General features: G+C 69.3%; 1 protein-coding gene across 3 annotated transcripts; it reads left to right on the top strand.

Annotated features, from left to right (window-relative positions):
• Nucleotides 1-972: 972 nt before the first annotated feature.
• On the top strand, nucleotides 973-19,223 carry PHLDB1 (pleckstrin homology like domain family B member 1). Of its 3 annotated transcripts, XM_086476871.1 has the most exons (26): nucleotides 973-1,065; nucleotides 2,364-2,465; nucleotides 2,859-2,982; nucleotides 3,058-3,228; nucleotides 5,011-5,136; nucleotides 6,583-7,682; nucleotides 8,460-8,702; nucleotides 8,785-8,922; nucleotides 9,031-9,168; nucleotides 11,219-11,347; nucleotides 12,578-12,733; nucleotides 12,843-12,953; nucleotides 13,143-13,232; nucleotides 13,902-14,024; nucleotides 14,833-14,970; nucleotides 15,478-15,639; nucleotides 16,075-16,242; nucleotides 16,564-16,680; nucleotides 16,797-16,890; nucleotides 17,069-17,113; nucleotides 17,538-17,829; nucleotides 17,937-18,027; nucleotides 18,110-18,256; nucleotides 18,418-18,637; nucleotides 18,727-18,812; nucleotides 19,083-19,223. In XM_086476871.1, exons 1-26 carry the CDS (start codon nucleotides 973-975, stop codon nucleotides 19,221-19,223), a joined length of 4,545 nt encoding a protein of 1,514 aa, XP_086332997.1. The 3 variants fall into 3 exon arrangements, with proteins under 3 accessions (XP_086332997.1, XP_086332998.1, XP_086332999.1); XM_086476873.1 differs by lacking the exon at nucleotides 973-1,065 and having other exon boundaries at nucleotides 2,397-2,465; nucleotides 16,773-16,890; XM_086476872.1 differs by lacking the exons at nucleotides 14,833-14,970; nucleotides 15,478-15,639; nucleotides 16,075-16,242 and having other exon boundaries at nucleotides 2,367-2,465; nucleotides 16,773-16,890.
• The last annotated feature ends 738 nt before the right edge of the window (nucleotides 19,224-19,961 follow it).

Below are 19,961 nucleotides of genomic sequence, written 5' to 3'. Positions count from 1 at the left end.
TTGGGGGGCAGCGGTCGGTTGGGCAGGAGCGGAGCCCCCGAGCACCCATGCCCGCGTGGGCGTGGGGCGGACAGGCAGGCAGGTCACAGCCTGCGGGCAGTGGGGTGCAGGGGCTCCCCAGGAGCGTGGTGGCGGTGGGGCGGCGTGTCGGTGTGCAGCCCGCCCGGCGTCGGCAGGGGCCCTGCGTTGGCGGGGCTGGGCGTCCTCCCAGGTGAGGCCTCTGCCTGCGCCGGGAGAAGAAAGGGGCTTTTGTCCTCCGGGAGGCCGGGGCCGAGCAGGCAGCCCTGCGCGCGAGGGGCACGGGGGCCGTGGGCTGTTTGGCGGTAACCGAGCCCGACCCCTTGGCATTTGCTGCCTTCGCCGCTTCCCACGGCGGGAACAAGCGTCGCGTTCTGCAGGCGGCGGCGGGAGAAGAAAGGCCGCCTTGTCCGCCCCAGCGGCGGGGCGCCGGACGGGGCGGCCACGCTCCCGCCCCGCATTCCTACGGCGGAGCTGGCTGGAGAGGGGCTGGACCCCCGAGGGACGGGCTGGGGGGGACGGCAGGCGCTTCCTGCGCGGTGAGAAGCCAGGTGAGGGGCTCTGACGGGCGGCGATGCTGGGGGGCCGGGGGCCGTCAGCTGGCAGGGTGGGCATCGGCGAGCAGCCGGATGCCAGGGTCCCCCTCCAGCTCACGGGCAGGCAGGGCTGCCTGCGGAGTTGCAGGGTGGAGTGAGTTTGGGCAGCAGGAGATGGGCAGGAGTGGGGGCAAACCCCCATGCAGCAGGGCCGGGGGCCCCCCACGATGCTCACCCGGGCCCACCAGCACAGCTGTGCTGGGAAGGGGTTAACGCCGGCACAGGATCCCACCCTGTCCCCGCTCCTTTCCTATGCAGCAGCCTGGCCCCTCCTGGCTTTTCCTCCTTCCCGGACATTGTGGTGGGGCCTGGGTGCGGGCGAGGGACAGGGGCTCAGGGCAGGCTTCGGGGGCTCCGGATGCTGGGAAACACAACCCTCCTGCACCCGGGGGGCATGGGCACCCTGCCACGGAAGGCGCCGCTCGGCGCCCAGGCCAGGACCAGGCAGCAGGTAAGGGAAAGTGGGGGTGCCTCCTTGGCAGCTGGTGGGCACCGGGGAGCTGCTCCCGGGGTGCTGCATCCCGGCTTCCCCCTGACCCGGCTGAGCTGTTGCCATCTTGCGTGGGGTGGACGCGGTCCCCGTGGAGCCCCCGCTGTGGGGCAGCCGACCCTGGTGTCGCACGGAGCCGCCTGGGTTCCGTCCCAGCCCTGGATCCCACGCCTGGTGTTTTCCAGCGTTTCATTTTTTCCGCAGTGTGTAATAGCCACCCGCTCGCTCGCCCCCGCAGCCGAGCCCGCTGCTGCTGGCCGAGCCGGGGTGAGGGGGGGGTTTATCGCCCCGCAGGACGCTGGGGCTGGTGGGACCGTGGGCAATGCTGCAGGGAGTCGAGCCTGGGGGTCCTCCCGGTGCCCCTGGCTGCACCGGGACTGGGGTCCCTAACGGGTATGGGTCCACTCCCCAGTTTGGCTGCCCCAGCCAGCCCAGGAAGGGTTAAGCTGCGCTTGGCCAGGCCTGGGCGGAAGGGAGGGACAGGGACGTGGGGAGCAGCAGACGGTAAATTTAGTAACCCCGGAGCATCCCGGGCAGTGACGGTGGCGTGAGCACCGGGTGACGGAAACCGTTCCTCCCCCCCACGCAGAGAACGGCAGCAGGCGGCTGCTCCCGCGGGCACAGCCCTGCCAGCCCAGCGTGGGCGCAGGCAGGGACAAGCCGTGCTCCGATGGGCTTGTGCACCCCGAAGTGCTGCTGCTGCCACCGCTGCCAGGCTGCATGGGAGCAAAGGTGTGCGCCTGGGTGCCAGGGATGGGCACTCGTGGCACGTGTGGGTGTGCTGGGGCGTGCCACGGGCCATGCACAGGCAGGCAGGTGTTGCTGGGGCCGGCTGGGTGCTGTGCTCATGTGTCCTTGTCCACCGGCGGCCATCGGTGTCCGGCTGCCCATCTCTCTCGGCGTTTGGGGGCAACTTTCCCATGCTGCCTCCCCAAAGCCGAGCCAGCGTGCCGGCTCCTCCTGGCACCGTGTCCCGGCCTGATGCTCGGCGCGTGGGTTTCCCTGGGCGGGCAGAGGCACGTGCCTTGCCAGGCGGGGATGCTCGCCGGCTTCGGGCAGCTGCTGTGGGGCTGGAGATGGGAGCTCAGGTGGGGAACGCCCTTGGTGGCAAATGCTGGTTTGGGGTGGGGTTAGGGTTTGTGAGGCTTGGGCTCTGGCTGCCGGAGGTGCAGGCAGCCCGCAGGGATGCGCGGGAGGAATACAGCAGAGCTGTGCCCAGCGTGGTCACCTGTACTGGCGTCCTCTGTTTCTTCTGGCAGCAGCCTGTCCCTGGGAGTGCCTGGCGTCTCCGAGCGGGCACCATGGAGTCATCCTGCAGGACCCCCGCCAGCCCGACCCGCAGAGTGCAGACTGTCATCCAGGTGAGCACATGGGGCTGCAGGACCTCTGGCCGGGAGCCCTTGTCCTCCGTAGCCAGCCCTGCCAGGGGCCGCTGGCACTGCCCTCCAGCCTCTCCTTGCCCCAATCCTATTACAGGATCGGTGGCAAAGCCAATTGAGCTGAGTGGCCGGCAGCTCAGATCCTCTTAGATGCAGCCCCGGGGATCTGCTCCCGCAGCAGCTCACCTCTGCTCCCCAGGACGGAGCCCTCAGCTCCTGCGTCCTGCTGCTGGATGGCCCTGCCCGCCGGCGGCTGTGCCTGGGCATCGCTCCCTGCCTGCACGCACGGCCGTTTCGGAGCAGCCTGGGCATCTGGCGCAGGTGAGCGGGCTGTAGCGGTGCGAGCTGTGAGCATCCCTCCCTCTCCTCCTGCAGAACAGCCCCCTGGACCTGATCGACACGGGCAAGGGGCTGAAGGTGCAGACAGAGAAGCCGCACTTGGTGAGCCTGGGCAGCGGCCGGCTCAGCACCGCCATCACGCTCCTGCCCCTGGAGGAAGGTGAGTGCCGGCTGCCAGGGGGTGCCCGCGGGCATGCCGGTGGCAGGGATGCTGAGCTGCTCTCTCCACCGGCAGGGAGGACCACCATCGGCACGGCCGCGAGGGACATCGTCCTGCAGGGCCCCGGCCTGGCGCCCCAGCACTGCTACATCGAGAACGTGCGGGGGACGCTCACGCTGCACCCCTGCGGCAATGCCTGCGCCATTGATGGCGTGCCGCTCCGGCGGCCCACCCGCCTCACCCAAGGTAGGGATGGCCTGGTCCCCTCCGGAGCAGGACCCGATGGCGTTCGTGGGTGGCGTTGTGCCGTCGGGGCGTTTGCGGCTCCATCCTGCAGCGGCTCCGGCCCCTTTGCCCTGGCGTGGGGACACGCCGGGTGCCGGCACCGTTTGGGAACCGGCTTCGAGAGCCGGTTTTGAGCGCGGGAGGCAGAAAGCGACTGTGGGCGGGCGGTGCCGGGCAGGGTTTGGGCCCCGCCGTCGCCCCCGTTCCACAGCCAGCAGCAGAGGTGCTGGGCCGGGTTTGGGAAGGGGAGGCGAAGGAGGACAATGGCTCGGGCATCCCGGGGCACGGCTGCCGGGGACCCGCCGGGGTGCTTGCGCGGCCGAAGGGGCCTGGAGCCCCCTGTCCCCCGCCGCGTCCGCTCCCGGGGGAGCGGGGGGTCCCTCCCCACGCCGTCCCCTCTCCCCGCACGCTTTCCCCGGGTCCTGGGGAGGACCCTCCGCCCGGGCGGCGGGGCAGGGTGAGGCCCGGCCCCCGACGTCCCCGCCCTCCCTCCCTCCTGCCGCCCCTCCCCGGGGGCGGTGCGCGGCGCTGCCCGGGCGGTGGCGGCGGCGGTGGTGAGTGCGGCGCGGCGCAGGGGGGCCACGCGTGTCCGCGGCGGCGGGGAGGGGCGGGGGGGGGAAGCGCTGCGCGTACCTCCGCGGGCTGCAAAGCCCCTTTGTGTCCCCCGTCTCCCCGGGCGGCCGCGCTGCTACCCCGCTGTGCCTTCCCCGGCGGGGAAGCGGGGGGGACACGGGACCCACCGGCGTGGGCGCCGCCGCGGGCGTCCCCTCGGGGGACAATGGGAGCCACGTGGCGGCCGGGGAAGGGACGCGGCGGAGCGCGGGGGGTGCTGTCCCCCCCAGCAGGAGGCTGGGGGTGCAGGCGGGGGCCGCTGCGAGGCCGGCGCTCGGGGCGTGGGGTGGGGGTGCCCCGCTTTACCGGGGCGACGCGCGGCTCCCCGGTGCCGGCAGCCGGGGAGGGCGCAGGTCGGGGCTGCCCCGCGGCGGAGCAGCCGGTGCCGGGCCGGGCGGGATGCTCTCGCCGAGCCGGGGTGCTGCGGCAGCTCCTGCCGGGGAGCGGGACTCCTGCCCGCCCCGGCGCTCGGGCGAGGAAGCCGGGCCTCCGCGGCGGCGGTGAATCCGTACGCCCTCCCGCTCGCCCTGCCGCCGGCCTGGGCTGCTCCGCAAACGCGTCGCCTCCGGCGAGGGATTTTCGGTGGCGGCTGCCGGTGCAGAGCGAGCCTCTCCCGGGGCGCTGGCAGGCGCTTCAAAGCGGGGTGTGGCGGCAGCACGAAGCCGCCCCGCCGCGCCCCGCCGCCGGCACGCGGCTCCCCGGCCCCGCCGGCGCAGCGGCGGGCAGCCCGCGGCCCCGCTCCCCTTCCCCAGCCGCCTTCCCCCGGAGGGCTGCCGCTCCGGGCCGCGAAGAGGTGCTTTCGGGGCCGGGGACAGGAGCGGTCTTGTCCGCCGCTGGCAGCCGCGCAGGCCCGGGAGCGCCGCCAGCTCCCCCGCGGCAGCGCGGCCCCCGGCGGGGACCCCAGCTGTGCCTGCGCCTGCGACGCGCCGCCTGCAGCTGCCGGGGAGTGACCTGGATTTCAGCCTCCCCCGAAGCCTCTGCCGATGGCGGGAGCTCGCTCCCCTCCCGGGGACGCCGCTTAGGGACGGGCAGCGCCCGCCCGCCCGTGCCGGCTCCCGCCTCACCGCTCCCCGGCACCGCTCGGGTGCGTCCGGCCAGGCGGCGGCTGAGCCCTCTCCCCTCCCTCCCCAGGGTGCACCATCTGCCTGGGACAGGCCACCTTCCTCCGCTTCAACCACCCTGCCGAGGCCAAGTGGATGAAGAGCATGATCCCGGCGGGGGGCAGGAGCCCGGCGGCTCTCTACGGGCTGCCAGCAAGTAAGTGGCCCCCTCCTCATCCCAGGCGGGGCGGGGGGGATGCTGGGGCACTCCCTGAGCTGCGCCACCGGCCCTCCCGGCACACGATGCTCTCCTGGCCCGGTCATGCCCGGGCTGCGGCGCTCAGGAGCTGCGCTCGTGCCCGGCCACGGATGTGCCGGCCGTTGACTCGGCACGGCAGCTGCGCTGGTGTTCGTTAATGATTAATATTGCCTCGGAAGAGGGTTATTGCGAGGGCAGCGAGGCACGGCACTTGCCTCTGCCCAGCCTGGCCGTGGCAGAGCCATCGCCCGTCAGCCTGCGCCAGGGATGTGGGGTGCGCAGGGCCCCCCCCGGCTGCCTTGGAGCCCGTGTTTACGTGCCAGGGCGTCCAGGCGAAGGCTGTGAAGGCCGTTTCCCCGGCTGCAATCCTCCATCTCGCCAGCCGCTTATCTTGCTGTGTCTGCCTGTCTGCGGGGCTGACGGGACGAGCGCCTGCGCCGAGATCCGGTGCCGCACCCGGTTCCCGGGGATGTCCAGATCCCCAGCAGCGATCCCTGGGCTGGTACTCTTTCTCCCTGCCCCGACCAGCACGCCCTGGCACGGGGAGAGGAGCTTGGCAGCCTCCCCATGCCACGTGTGTGTGTGCCGGGAAGGCAGCACACCCCGCAGCTGTGGGACGGGAGGAGGGACGCGGGGAGGTGCCACGACCGTGGAGCATCCCGCGTGGGCCCCATACGGTCCCTCTCTTTGCCCCGCGGGACCGAGTGGGATTGCAGGGCAGGGCTGCGGCACATCTCTCTGGGTGTGGAGGCGCTGCCTGCCGCCGCAGGGGAGCCGCTGGGTGCCAGGGCGTGACGCAGCCTGGGTGGCACGCTGTCCTGGCCGGGCTCCGCGCCTGCCGCTATTAGCTCATCCCCTGAGTGACAGGCACATTGGTGCTGTGCCGGGAGGACGGGGCAGCTCGAGCAGGGGGCACCCCAGCCGGGGGCGCAGGGAGGCTGTGGGCAACATGGCGGTGGGTTTGGACGCGCCGTGGGTCTGCGCTCAGCAGCTTTTGTCCGTTGCATCTCTGCCCCCTTGCTGGGGTGCCAGAGCGTGCCAGGGGGCGAGCGGTGGGCGCCGGCGGCTGGCACGGACAGCTGCTCCCTGGGGAGCGGGGCCGGGAGCTGCGGCAGCGCAGGGATGTCGGAGCGGGCGGCTGGGCTGCGTTATCGGGTTTCTGTCTCCCTAGTGATGGGGCCAGCGGGATGCTGGCCTCCTCCCCAGCCCGGTGCAAGAAATGGTGGGAAAAGGTGGCAGTAGGGTGCAGGCAGCTCGGGGTCGGGGGGAGAGGAGCTGCAACCTGGCACTGGCTCCACAAGGCTGTGGGGATGGGTGATGCCGGGCTGCGCCCTGGGAGGCAGGCAGGCAGGGGCCATGGCGGGGTCCCACCACGCTGACGCCTGCTCCCGTGTCTCCCCGCAGAGCCCGAGGCCGTGGTGAATGGTGGCCACCAGGCATCGGAGCATGGGTGTCCCAGCCACAGCTCCCTTGTCAGCTCCATCGAGAAGGACCTGCAGGACATCATGGACTCGCTGGTGCTGGAGGAGCCGGCGTCCCCCAGCGGCAAGAAGCCACCTGCCCGCGGCCGGTCTCCCCTCTCCCCCGTGGTGAACGGGGGTGGGCACTGCCTCCTGTCCCCCCCGCCCAGCCCCGGCGCCGCCTCGGGGGGCTCCAGCTACGAGAACTTCTCGCCCCTCTCCTCCCCGGCCAGCAGCGGCAGCTACACCAGCCCCTCGCCCAGCAGCCAGGAGCAGGGTCCGGCCGTGCCCCCTCTCGTCCCGCTCCGCTCCTCCAGCTACAACCACGCCGTGCAGCCACCCCCCCAGCGCCCGCCCCCCCCGCCTGGTGGGGGTCCCGGTGAGCCTTGGCCGGCTGAGAGGCTTGGGGACCACCGGGCGGGCAGCCCCCAGCTGAACCCCAGGGCGGCGCCGCGGCCACGGGCGGCCCTGCAGGAGCGGCCCCCCAGCCCCTTCCGGGAGCCACGGGACCCCCTGGCTCCCAGCCGGCAGCCCACTGGCAGGGTGGTCCTCGAGGCCCGGCTGCAGCCCCCCGAGAGCCCGCGGGCGGCCCGCAGGAACGTGGAGAGCATGCGGGAGCTGCCCCCGCTGAGCCCCTCCTTGTCGCGCCGGGCCGCCAGCCCCCGGGCGGCCCCCGACACCCCCTCCCCACAGCCCCGACTGGTCAGGGAGGTGCCCGGCAGCCCCCGCGCCAGGCGCAAGGGCCTGGAGGAGCCAAGGGGTCCCGGGAACCCCTCGCCCCCGCTGCTGGCGGAGACCCCTCCACGCCGCCCCAGCTTCGGCACCTGTCCAAGCCCAGCGTATGGGCTGGGCTCCCCGGCTGTGCCCTCGCCCCGGCAGAGCCCCCGCGCCCCCAGGAAGACCTTGGGGGACCCGCGGCCGCTGGCGGGGCCGCGGGAGCGCAAGAACAGCATCACCGAGATCAGCGACAACGAGGACGAGCTGCTGGAGTACCACCGGCGGCAGCGGCAGGAGCGGGTGCGAGAGCAGGAGATGGAGCGCCTGGTGAGCCCCGGGGCCTGGGGAGGGGGGGGGGGGAGCATGGGGCCGTGTTCGAGCGTGGGACACCCTCTTTGCAAACACCTTTTGGCTTTTGCTGCTTTAAAACCTGGCCCTTGCCTCTTGGGGATTTGCTGCAGCTGCCAGGCTGCCGGCTTATCCAGGGGGATTACGGCCAGGAGCGGCTGTCGGTGCACGGCAGCTCTCTTTCGGGGGCACAAAGCCCCCAGCTTGCAGCAGCCCGGGGAAACCCTCAGGGTCGTCGGGGCTGCCGGCTGAAATTGTGGTGCCCCCGGCTTTGCAAACGCATCCACGTCTCGTCCAGCCCCGCCAGGGCCGCCTCTGCCGGCGACAGCGCTGTGGCTTTGTGGGCATTGCGTCTATATTTAGGGTAGATGGAGTTTTTATAGAGCCAGCAGCTGCCTGGGTGGGGTTTGCCCCATGCGTCTGCCGGTGCCGGGGGCTGTGCCGCCGGAGCCCTGTTTGCTCAGCCCTGACTCACAGGCGGCCTGAGTCACCGCCTGGAAATAGCGGAGGTGCTCGGCAGCCAGCACCGCCGCCTGTAATTAGTCTGTCTCCAGCTCCCGGCGCATCGTGCGCCTGGCTCTGGCGTGGGGTCAGGGTGGGCTTCATTGGGCTTTGCAACGTCCCCAGCCTGTCCCAGTGTGCGGGTGGGCGAGGAGCGAGCCCGCGTCCCGGCGCCTGCCGTCGGCACAGGGTCCTGCAGGCCCTGGCGGTGGCACGTGCCGAGATGGGCGCCACGCTGACCGTTCTTCCCCGCAGGAGCGGCAGCGCCTGGAGACCATCCTGAATCTCTGTGCCGAGTACACCAAGACGGACGGCACCGAGCCGGGTGATGTGCACCGGCTCCTGGCTGGTGGCGCGGATGCTGGCCGGCGGGTGCCCAGGGGTGCCGTGGCTCTGGGCCGTGCTGCTGAGGAGCTGCGACAGAGGGAGAGCCTGGAGAGGTCGGACGAGGAGAACCTGAAGGAGGAGTGCAGCAGCACTGAGAGCACCCACCAAGAGGTATGGGGATGGCCGTGCCGTGGCATGCCACTCCGTGCTGCCCTGTGCCGTGCCGTGCCGTGCCGACCTGCCCTCTCTGCAGCACGAGGAGCTGGTGGGTCCCCGGGCCAAGGAGGCGCAGCGGCTGGAGGAGGAGCGGGCCAGCGTGCTCGGCCGCCTGGACCAGCTGAAGGGCCGCGTCAAGGAGCTGGAGCAGCAGCTGCAGGAGACGTCACGAGAGGTGAGGGGATGGGGAGCCCCGTCGCCGTTGCCTGCTGGTGGCTGCTCTCGCCAGCCAGTGCCCGAACCTGTGGGCGTGAGCCATCTTGACACAGCCCTGCCCGTCCAGGCGGAGATGGAGCGGGCGCTGCTGCAGGGTGAGCGGGAGTCGGAGGCGGCGCGGCTGCGGCAGGAGCAGGAGGTGGTGCAGCAGTTGCAGGAGAAGCTCTCCAGCCTGGACGCCAGCATTCGGAAGGAGCGGGACAAGGTGAGCCCCGAGGCAGGGCACCTCGCCACCGCCGGCTGTGCCGTGCCCTCCCCGGTGCTCACAGCTGGTGCCGCCGTGTTCCCCTGCGGACACGCTCTGCTGTCGCTGGGCTCCACGGAGGCGTCAAGGAGCACCCCCTCGAGGTTTGCGTCGCCGGGGGTTGGGGGTCTGTCTGTCCATCTGTCTGCCTGGGACCAGTCCAACAGACCTGCCAGAGGAGGAGGGCAGGGCTGATGCTTGGGGTGCGTTTTGGCCACTGTCTGTCACGCTGGCAGGGTCTTGCAGGGAGGCTCTGTGGCCTGAGGCTTTCCCGGACGGCCGCTGCCTGCAGCGGCCAGCACCAACCCGGGTTGGGGACCTCGGCACTTCCCGTTCCCTGGCCTTGCTGGGGGGCTGTGTCTTCCGGCAAGCGGCCCTGCTCTGTTGCCCATTGGGGCACCTTCATCCATGATGGCGGCCACCACTGTAGTGTTCAGCTCGCTGGAGGTGGCCGGGAAATCACTGTGGGTGTTTCACTTGGCTTGGTGGCTGAAAAGGGGGTCCCGGCCCCCTTCCCCTGGAGTCGTCTTTGGTGCAATCGCTGCTGGGGTCTGCCAGCCGTGCCTGATGGCACCCATGCCGCTGCGTGCATGGCACGCTCGTCCTGGCTGCTGGTTGCCAGCCATCCCGCAGCCTTATGGGCAGCGTGGCATGGCCCTGGGTGAGCTGCTCCACGGCAGGAGAACCGCCAGGACCTGGCTCTCCGCTGCCCGAAGCTGGCATCTGTGCGCAGCCTCTGCCCGGGTCCCACCAGAGGGCCTGTGCCGCCGTGATGCAGCACCAGCGTCCCTGGGGGCCTGGCCGGCCCCATGGCTGGAGGTGCCTGGGCTGTTCGGTAGCCTATGTACGGGCAGGGCTGCCATCGGCGCCTGCTGGTGGTGCCCCCGCGTCATCTGGGGGTCTTGGTCTGGTTTTGGTCTTCCAGCGCTTTGTGGGTGTCTTCTCTAGCCAGGGGCAGCCTCGTGCAGAGCCAGGAGAGGAGCACAGGGAAATCCCCCTCCTGACCTCTCTGCTGACCTAACCACCCGCTTTCCTAACCAGCCTGCACTAATTGCGCTAACGGTGCCTGCTCTGAAATCTGCCGTCACCTCTGACACCTCTGCATGCCTGGGAGTCCCCTGGGCACCCTGCAGCCCCTTGTCTCGGGGCGCCTGTCTCTGCCAGCCCTGTCTCCCGCCTCAGCGTGTCCCCCTGTTATCCCTTTCTGTGGATGCCCCGTGTCTCCGCGCTGCCGCAGCGTGGAGCAGGGTCTCTTGCAGTGGCGTATCCCAATGCTGAGCCCCTGTACGGTGCTGCTGGACCCGTGGGAGGTGACCCGTGATGCCAGCCCCATGTTGCTGGCCTCGGTTGTACTGTTCTGTGGCTGCAGGAGGGAGGGTTGGGGACGCTTCCCCCGTCCTCCCAGGGCCAGGAGCGCCTCGGCATAGCCTGAACATCTCCGGCAGCGGGGTTGGACCTCAGTCTCCCATTTCCACTGCTGTCCTGTGAGCAGCCCTCTCCTTCCGATGGATGCGGGTGCTCTGTGGTCCCTCAGCCTGCGTACAGGACCTGCTGTGCCTAGTTGGCAGCGCCCCGGGTGGTGAGCATCAGTTAAAACAAAGCTAGTTAGCGGTGGTTCAGAAGGTGTGCGTGATGCAGCCACTTGCAGGACTGGGATGATGTTATCCGTGCTCTCGGCACCGATCTTTTTGCTGCCCCTAAGTGGGCTCTCGGCACGGAAATGCAAGCCTGAAGTCAAGGGCCGGCCGTAACCCCTCTAACACCGCCCAGCCCGGGTCCCTATGGCTGTTGCTCTCTAGACCCCTCCGTAGAAGCCATGATGCTCCTCCTCACGAGCCCCCTCTTTTTCCCGCTGAGCAGCTGAGCCCCTCTCTAACTCTGCAGCTTCTGCATGGCGCGGATTTGAGAAGTGTGTTTTCTCTCTCTCTCTCTCTCTCTCTCTCTCTCTCTCTCTTCCTTTTTCTTTTCTTTTTTTTTTTGTTTTGTTTTGTCTCATTCTCCCCTGATTCAGGAAAGGGCAAAGGTTGATGCTGAAAGGAAGGAGCTAGAGCAACTCCGGGCGCTTTACCATGAGTCGAAGAGCCACCTTGATAAGTGCCCCGAGTCAATGCGGGAGCAGTTGCGGGAGCAGATGCGAAGGGTCAGTGTCTCCCCCCACCCCTCCCGGACCATGGCCCACCTCCCTCCGCTCCAGCTTAGGCCAGCTCTTCCCCGCCAGCCGGGGCCGCACTGGGAGCGTCGCACCTGGGCTGGAGGCGGCTGGCGCCGGGCACCGCCGTCCTGGTAAGCTTGCCGCTCGCCCGGGCCCGGGGCGCGGTGCCGGCTTGGCAGAGCGCGGGGCTGCCCCCGCCGCCGCGGAGCCGCCGTGCTCCTCTGGACCGGGCAGGACGCGAGCACGGACCCTGCCCCGTCAAGGAGGGCAGGCTGGGGAGCCTTGGGGACCGCCGCGTCCTCGTCTGTCTGCTTCCAGCTGTTTCCTGAGAGCTTTTATTTACACGGCGCCGTCAGTTTACATTACCGTCGGTCCGCAGCGTTTTTTCTCGTTATCTAATATTTTGCGGTAGCGGCCAACCTTTCCCCCCACCGTGCTGATAAACCCACCTCGCCGCAGCCTGCTTGGGGCAGGCACGCCCGTGCTGGACGTGGCTCCTGGCATGAGGCGGGCAGGGGTGGTGGCGGGGCAGCCCTGGTGCGTGGGAGCCCTCGGTAGCCGCCACGCTGGCGGTGCCGCGCCATGCCACGAGAACAATGGCTGCCTGGCTCCGGGAGCAGGGTGAAGCACATCCCCGCGGGGAGCGCGGTGCAGTTGCTGCCGAGGTGGCACCGGCAGACCGTGAGCAGAGCGCTGCCACGTGCCGTCGGTGCTTGAAGGCTGGGAGGGCGCACAGGTGTTTGTCCGGTGCCAGGCTCGCCCGTGGGTGCTGTGCTGCCCGTCGGCTCGGTGATGCGGGGCCACGTGTTGGTGATCACGCCAGTGTGTGGCATTTTGCCACCCGGCAGGGCCCAGCAGCGGCCTGGATGTGGTTCAACGGGGGCTGCTGGTCTCCAAGGGCTGGGTGAAGCCCCCGGCCAGGGCGAGCCCCTCGTCCCACGGGGCCAACAGCTCTGACCCGGCCAGTGCCCGGTGCCTCCACCGCCTTCTCCAGCCGAGCTGAGGTTGACGGTGGCTCCCACGTCGCTGGCCGGGGGCAAAGCTGCCTGTGTCCCTGCACAAGGCACTGGGGACAGGCTTTGCCCCAGGTCCCTGTTCCTGGCCTGCGCCAGCAGGACGTGGGGGCATGCAGGAGGTTTCTCTGCGGGAGAGCAGCCAGTGGGATGCAGAGATGCCCACCCAGAGGGAGTGATCCGCCGTGCCCTTGTGTCCCCGAAGGAGGCGGAGGCGCTGGAGACGGAGGCCAAGCTGTTTGAGGACCTGGAGTTCCAGCAGCTGGAGCGGGAGAGCCGCCTCGAGGAGGAGCGGGAGGCGCGGGGCCAGCACCTCCTGCAGAGCCGGGCCGAGTGCCACCGCAGCATCGCCCGCAGGAAGGTAGGGGCAGAGGAGGGCAGTGGGTCTGGCATGGTCAGGCTGCGCCCCGCAGGTCGGTCTGGCTGAGCCCCGCGGTTCGCCAGCGGCCAGCTCATCCCCTGCTCCGCAGGAGCGGGTGGCTGCGCTGGACGCCCAGGCTGCCCAGATCCGGCTGCAGAGCGCCCAGGAGGCCGAGCGCCTGGCCAGGGAGAGGAACGGCGTCCTGCAGCTCCTGCAGAAGGTAAGGCAGCAGCTGGGACGTCTGGGGCTTGGCAGGCACTGCCCAACCCTGGGTGTGCCCAAGGCAGGGGACAGCATCGCACTGGCTCTTGCCAGGGTGCTGGCAGTTGGGGTGAGCTTGGGGGGGGACCAGCCATGGGGGGCCAGTAACCATCAGCTGCCTCTGCTCTTGCTGTCGCCCCACGCTCAGGAGAAGGAGAAGCTTGTGTCTCTGGAGAGGCAATACCAGCTCGTCACAGGCGGCAGGAGCTTCCCTAAAATGTCCTCAGCTCTCAGAGAGGTAAGCAAGGAGAGGGGGGGTACGATCCCTAGGGCTGCTCTCCTGCCACCCCGAGCTGCTGTCGCCAGCAGGGACGAGCCTGCTGTATTGCAAACTCTGCTCTGCAGCAGCTCCTGTGCGTCTGGACGGAGCCAGGTGCTCCCGGCCACGCAGAGCCTCTCCGTGGGCTGCAGGGACCATGGGCAGGTTGGGAGGGAGGGGGGAGAACACAACAGAGCCGGGCTTGGGAGCAGCAGCGTCTCCCCTGCCAGGCTGCTCGGGTGCTGCAGGAGCCCCGGAGCAGTCCAGGCTTTTAGCAGGCGGCTCAGCTCGAGCTGTGAGTGCCCACGAGGGAGAGGCTCAACGTGGCTGTGGAGCACCCAGGGCAGGCACCGCCTGGGGTCCCGTCCTGCCCAGAGAGCAAGCCTGGGGCTGTCTTGGTGCCCGCACGGGGGACTCCTTCCAGTTCATGTTCGAAGGCTTTTAGGTGGGAGTGGGTTACCCTGCTTCTGGTTCTGAACAAGGAGCCGGAGCCGTGATGCCCTTGGGGACCACGGTGCTGCCCGACCTGCTGCTAGGGAGAGGGGCGGGATGGCAGAGTCTCCTTGCGCCCGCCTGCAGTGGGGCTTCTGCAGCTGCCACCTTGCTGCCTGTGCCCACCTTGCCTACGTGATCTTTACCCTCCAACAGGAGACCCTCCATATCTCAGAGCCTTATGAGCTGTTGGAGGGAACTAAGCCCCTGAGCCCCCTGCCAGCAGCAGCTGCCTCCTTAGCTTCTCCTGCCGCCCGCTCCTACCCCAAGGCACAAGAGGTAACGGGACTAACTGCATGTGCTTGCTCGCTTGCCCGCTCCGTGGCCGAGCCACCGCCAGACCCTTCGCGCGGACTAACAGCAGGGCATCCCCGCCACAGCGCGCCGAGATGGCACGGCCGGGGCGTTTCTTGTTCAGCGCTCTGGCGGCTGCGCTCAGACCCCTAATTTCAGGTGCTCTCCTGAGCCTGCTGGGCATCCCAGCTCCTGCTGTCGCCCTCGGTTTTAAACCGGGCACAGTGCTGTGTGGCACAGGCATCCCTGCGCTTCCCCTTTGCTTGCCGCTGGCTGGGCGCCCCCTGACAGCGCCCTTTAGGGTCCTGCTAGCCTGGCTTCCCCAAAAAAAAAGAGCACGTCCCCAGCTTTAGCATGTTTCGTTCAGAAAGGGTGAGGAAGTGGGTTTTAAGCTGGCTCGGAGCAGCTCGAGGTGCCTTATCCAGTGCTGTCGCACCAGGGAGGGCTTGTGGCCAGGGACCCTGGAGGGGACCCTGAGATTTGGGTGACGGGAACAGCTAAAGGTGCCTGGGGCCTCAGCAGGGCAGGTTGCAGCCCTCCGTCCCCAGCCTGCACCCAGCAAAGCTGCGCCTAAGGCAGGAGCGAGGCGGCGTGCCGGGACGCCCGGCCCAGCTCGGGCACCCTGCTCCTCTTGTGCGGTGCTGTGCAGGGAGGGCAGCTGGGCAGGGAAGGGCTGGGCAGGTGGCGGCGGGGCGCGCGTGTGCGGGGAGGCTCGCTCCTGCTTTGCAGTCAGCACCGTGATGCCAGCGCATGGGTCTAACTCTCCTCCTTCTCCTCCGCCGTGGATTTCTAGGAGTACATGAGGCTGTCTGACGTTTTCAGGTTCTGCAGCAATGCGCACGGCCCCAGCCCGGACGCTAAAGCTTCTGCTGCTGCCCCTGCTGCTGCTCAGCGCTCTTTCTTGCTTGCTGTACCTCCCGCAGCCGACGAGGTACCCGCTCCAGAGCATGCTCGGGTTTCCTCCCTCGGGTTGCCTGCCGCATCCCGGGCAGGGAGGATGCTGCAGACCGTGCAGCCGCCCCGTGTGCCCTGGTGCTTGGAGCCCACCTCTTTCTTGGGCTGGGGGACTTGTCCGGCTGCAGCTGAGCAGGCAGCAGAGGCTGGAGCCACCCGGTCTCCTTGCCGGGGACCGCTTCTCGATGGCCCTGCACGGGCTTTGCCCTCTGGGGCGGTGGCAGCGGGGCTGGGGAGCGGAGCGAGTGCCCAGCGGGGCAGGAGGGTGGCCCTTTGTCTGTTGGACCTGGTCCCGGCTGCCGGTCCCGGGCAGGGAGGACGCAGAGCAGGCAGGGACCTGACCCCGTGCTCGGCACCAGCTGCTTTTCCTCCTGGGGATGCGGCACCCTCTTTTGGGGGCTGGAGCCGCCTGCTCATCCCCTTGTGCCTGCTTGCCCTTGCTCGAAGCCTCTTCTCCTGGTTTAATCTGCTTCTTTCTGCCCAGTACGTGACCGTTGAGCAGCTCTCGGGCATCCTGGGCGGTCTCTGTGCCCCTGCTGCTTCCCCGCTGAGCTGCGCCCCTCCGGCTCCTTCATCCTCAGGCTGTGCTGCTCCTCCTCCTCCTCCTCCTCTCCCGTCTCTCACTTCTCCCTCCGTCTCTGCAGAGGTTCGTGTCCTGTTTCCCTCCCTCCACCCCGTGCTCTCCCCGGGAGGTGATGGGGATGCCTGGGAAGGGGTGACCTGCGGACCAGGCTGAGCAGTAGCTCAGGCTCTCACCGGCCCACACACCACTTGTTGCCCTGCCTGCCGGGTGCCCTGCCACTCACCTGAGCCCTGCCTGTCCCGTGGTGCGGCGCAGGGGCTCTCTGTGCCCTCCTGGTGCTTGTGTTGGCTCTCGCCATCCCCGTGAGCAGCATGAGGGTGCTAGAGCTGCTGGGACTCGGCCAGGGAGTGCCTGGGGTCCCTGGGGGGTCTGCAGGTCAATAGGGCTGGGCTGGACGGTGCAGGTGCAGGCGGGGATGCTCTGACTTCTCTGTCTCTGTGCGTCTGTCCCTCTCACTGTCTTGCCCTCCCTCCTTTCTCATGAGGCGTCTCTCTCCAGATGGAGCAGCAGCTGCCGGGGGGCCCCGTGTGGCTCCCGGCCCTTGATTTAGAGAAGTGGTACCAGGAGGTCATGGCTGGCTTTGAGACCTCCTCCTCCTCTGTCTCTCCTCCTTCTTCCCCTCCTCCGCTTCCAGCTAAAGCTCACTCCTCTCACAAGCCTCTCCAGGTAATCCCGGCTCCCTGACGCCGGGGCTCGGGCATTTGGGCTGCTGGCTGCGGTGGGAGCGGGGCAGCACGGGGACGTTCCCACCGGCTCTGCACCCTGGGCTATGCCAGGCACCCGGCTGCCACAGCAGGCAGGGGCAGAGCGGACTTGTGGCAGGCAGCAGCTGCCGCCTCTTGCCTGCGCCGCTGCCAAGATGTCACCGACACAGAGGCGAGATCTGGGGAGGGGATGCTCGGCCCTGCCGGCAGCTGAGCCATCTGTCCAGGGGGGGACTTTTGCAGTCCCCCGTGCCCCCTCTCACCTCTGTGCCTCTGTGCCCAGGTCTACCGTGCCAAAACGGAGGGCGACGCTGGTGCCCTCACCCCTCGGATGAAGAGCGGGACCCCCTCGTCCTCGCAGCTCAACCTCTCCGTGCTGGGGCGCAGCCCCTCGCCCAAGGTACGGCTTGCTGGGGACAGCTGGGTGCCACGTGGCCCCGGGCACCCTGTCCCTGGCTCTTGTGCGCCCAGTGCCAGCCCCCGTCCCCACAGCTGACTGCCTGCCGTCCTGCGCAGGGTCCCCCCAGCCCGGCGGGCAGCCTGCCCCGCAACCTGGCGGCCACGCTGCAGGACATCGAGACCAAGCGCCAGCTGGCCCTGCAGCAGAAGGGTAAGCTCCAGCTCCGCAGGGCGGCGGGACTTTGGGAGGCGCTTCCCCCGCTGTCGCTCGGGAGATGGAGAAGGGAGCCCAGCCACGGGTGGCAGCAGCGGTGCTCTGGTGGGACGCAGTCCCTCTCTCACGGTCTCTCGCTTTTCCCCCTCTTTCCCGCCCGACGGCATGTCTCCAGCCGAGCCGCTCCCAGCAGAGCCCTTGCAGCCGGGCGATCTACCAGGTAGAGACATGGGGCGGCTTGGACTGCCTAGAGCAGCCCGGAGGCAGCAGCATGGCTGTTTGCTGGCACCTTCTGCCATGCATAGGAGGGGCACGCCCAGCCCAGGACCCCGGGTGCCTCTCAGCCTCTGCTTAGGGACAACCCTGTGCATCCCTAACACACTAATGCTTTGCCCGGCCTGCTCCTGCCAGCCTGGCACATGTGCCCCCCTTGGCTGCCCAGGCCCCCTCCTCCTGCCCGCACAGATGCTGCCTGCTGTGCTCACCCGGGAGTCGTGGCAGCGGCTCCCACCTCTGCACCCACCATCCCTCCCCGGCTCCAGCAGCACCTACAGCATCTTCTCCTGGCCACGCTGTGCCCTAGCCCGCTGTGGCATGGCTCTGAGCGTGGCGTGCTCAGTCGTCACCTTCTTCCCGTGGCGCAGGTCAGCAGGTGATCGAGGAGCAGAAGCGGCGGCTGGCGGAGCTGAAGCAGAAAGCGGCTGCCGAGGCTCAGTCCCAGTGGGAAGCCCTGCACGGGCAGCCCCCCTTCCCCACCACCTTCCCGCCGCTTGTGCATCACTCCATCCTCCACCACCACCGTCCCCACGGCGTCGGGCCCCGGGCTGAGGAGCTGGACCATGCGTACGACACCCTCAGCCTGGAGAGCTCGGACAGCATGGAGACCAGCATCTCCACCAGCAACAACTCTGCCTGCTCGCCCGACAACATCTCCAGGTAACCCCGGGGCCAGCTCCCGTGGCCGGAGGGAGAGGGTGCTCTGCTGGCTGTGCCCCGGGCTCTGGGTCCTTCCCGCTGGGACAGCAGCTGTGGCTGTCTTGCAGTGCCAGCGGGATGGAGGCAGGGAAGATCGAAGAGATGGAGAAGATGCTGAAGGAGGCGCACGCGGAGAAGTCACGGCTGATGGAGTGCCGGGTGAGCGGGGGGCGCTGGCGCCGTGCCCGGCTGGGGAGTGGATCCCTGATCCCCAAGACTGAGCGCTTCTCTGTGCCAGCAGGAGCGGGAGATGGAGCTGCGCCGGCAGGCGCTGGAGGACGAGCGCCGGCGCCGGGAGCAGCTGGAACGCCGGCTGCAGGACGAGACTGCGCGGCGGCAGAAGCTGGTGGAGAAGGAGGTCAAGCTGCGGGAGAAGCACTTCTCACAGGTGCGGGGCAGGCTGCCACTCTCCGATGCGGGGTCCCCTCTCCCAGGCCGGACGGCGAGGCAGACCCGTCTCCACACTGCTGCCCCAGGGTTCCTGTGGCGGGGGGACACGTGGCTCTCGTCACCACGGGCACAGTTTGCAGGGCTGCGTTGCTTTTCCAGGCTCGTCCCCTGACACGGTACCTCCCCATCCGCAAGGAGGATTTCAACCTGCGGCTGCACATCGAGTCCTCGGGCCACAGCGTGGACACTTGCTACCACGTCATCCTAACGGAGAAGATGTGCAAGGGCTACCTGGTGAAGATGGGCGGCAAGATCAAGTCTTGGAAGAAGCGCTGGTTCGTCTTCGACCGCATGAAGCGCACCCTCTCCTACTATGTGGGTGAGTCCCTGTGCTCCCCGTGCCATCTCCCCCTCCCCGTGCCGTTGCCCACAGCACCGTGGTCAACACTGGTTCCCTCTCTCGGGCAGATAAACATGAGACGAAGCTGAAGGGCGTCATCTACTTCCAGGCCATCGAAGAGGTTTACTACGACCACCTCCGCAGCGCTGCAAAGGTGAGAGCTGGGCACCGCTGCTGCCCCGGTGTCCTCCCGGACCCTCCGACATTGCCACTCCCGCGTTGCCCTCTGTCGTGCAGGCAGGAGGCAGCGGGGCAGCTCGTGCCAGGGATGTGCCTGGAGCGGTCCCTGGCCCCTAATGCCACCCGCTCCTCTGAGTGCCGACAGCAGCACCTCCATGCTGGGCATTGGGGGGAGGGGGGGTGAAAGGGGGGGCACACCGCGGCGGGAGAGTGCTGACCCTGTCCTCTTCCTCCTCCTCCACAGAGCCCCAACCCTGCGCTCACCTTCTGTGTCAAGACCCACGACCGCCTCTACTTCATGGTGGCACCCTCGGCCGAGGCCATGCGCATCTGGATGGACGTCATCGTCACCGGGGCGGAGGGGTACACCCAGTTCATGAACTGAGGGGGGGGCAGGGGTGCTGCGCACCCCACATCCACCGGCGTGACGGGCTCCGGAGCGACACGAACGCAGAGGATCTCCCGGTGGCTGCGGTCCCTGCTGCGCCCCCTGCTGTGCCCCTTGTCATCGGCCACGCGGGCCGTGCCCCGCGCCGGGCGGCGCTGAGCATCGCCTGCTCCGCCGCGGGAGGAACTGTCTTCTTTTTTATGTTGACTTTTTAAAAACGAAATTTATTTGAAACGTATCAAAGTGCTGAAAGGTAAAACGCTGCCAAAGAGCTGCCGGTGCCGGAGCTGTGTGTCGGGGGAGCGGCGGGGGGGGCGGAGCCTGGAGGGGCGGCCAGTGAGTGGCGGGGCGGAGCTCGGAGCAGGAGCGGAGCCCCGGAAGGGGCGGGGCGGCGCTCGGGGCAGAGGCGGAGTTCCGCAAGGGGCGGGGCGGCGCTCGGGGCAGAGGCGGAGTTCCGCAAGGGGCGGGGCGGGGCTCGGGGCCGAGGCGGAGTTCCGCAAGGGGCGGGGCGGGGCTCGGGGCCGAGGCGGAGCCCCGCAAGGGGCGGGGCGGGGCTCGGGGCCGAGGCGGAGCCCCGCAAGGGGCGGGGCGGGGCTCGGGGCCGAGGCGGAGCCCCGCAAGGGGCGGGGCGGGGCTCGGGGCCGAGGCGGAGCCCCGCAAGGGGCGGGGCGGGGCTCGGGGCCGAGGCGGAGCCCCGCAAGGGGCGGGGCGGGGCTCGGGGCCGAGGCGGAGCCC

The sequence above is a fragment of the Leptosomus discolor genome, chromosome 22, assembly GCF_034619465.1.
Source record: "Leptosomus discolor isolate bLepDis1 chromosome 22, bLepDis1.hap2, whole genome shotgun sequence".
Classification (NCBI taxonomy): Eukaryota; Metazoa; Chordata; class Aves; order Leptosomiformes; family Leptosomidae; genus Leptosomus; species Leptosomus discolor.
Note: the sequence above shows the minus strand (reverse complement) of the source record. Positions and strands in the feature narration are given on the sequence as shown.

Bases quoted from the DNA above. Each gene is read 5' to 3' on its own strand.
- PHLDB1 (XM_086476871.1), top strand. From the start codon at position 973: ATGCTGGGAAACACAACCCTCCTGCACCCGGGGGGCATGGGCACCCTG. The intron at 12,734-12,842 runs GTAGGGGCAGAG...CCTGCTCCGCAG, and splicing joins GCAGCATCGCCCGCAGGAAG to GAGCGGGTGGCTGCGCTGGA. The intron at 18,028-18,109 runs GTGAGCGGGGGG...CTGTGCCAGCAG, and splicing joins CACGGCTGATGGAGTGCCGG to GAGCGGGAGATGGAGCTGCG.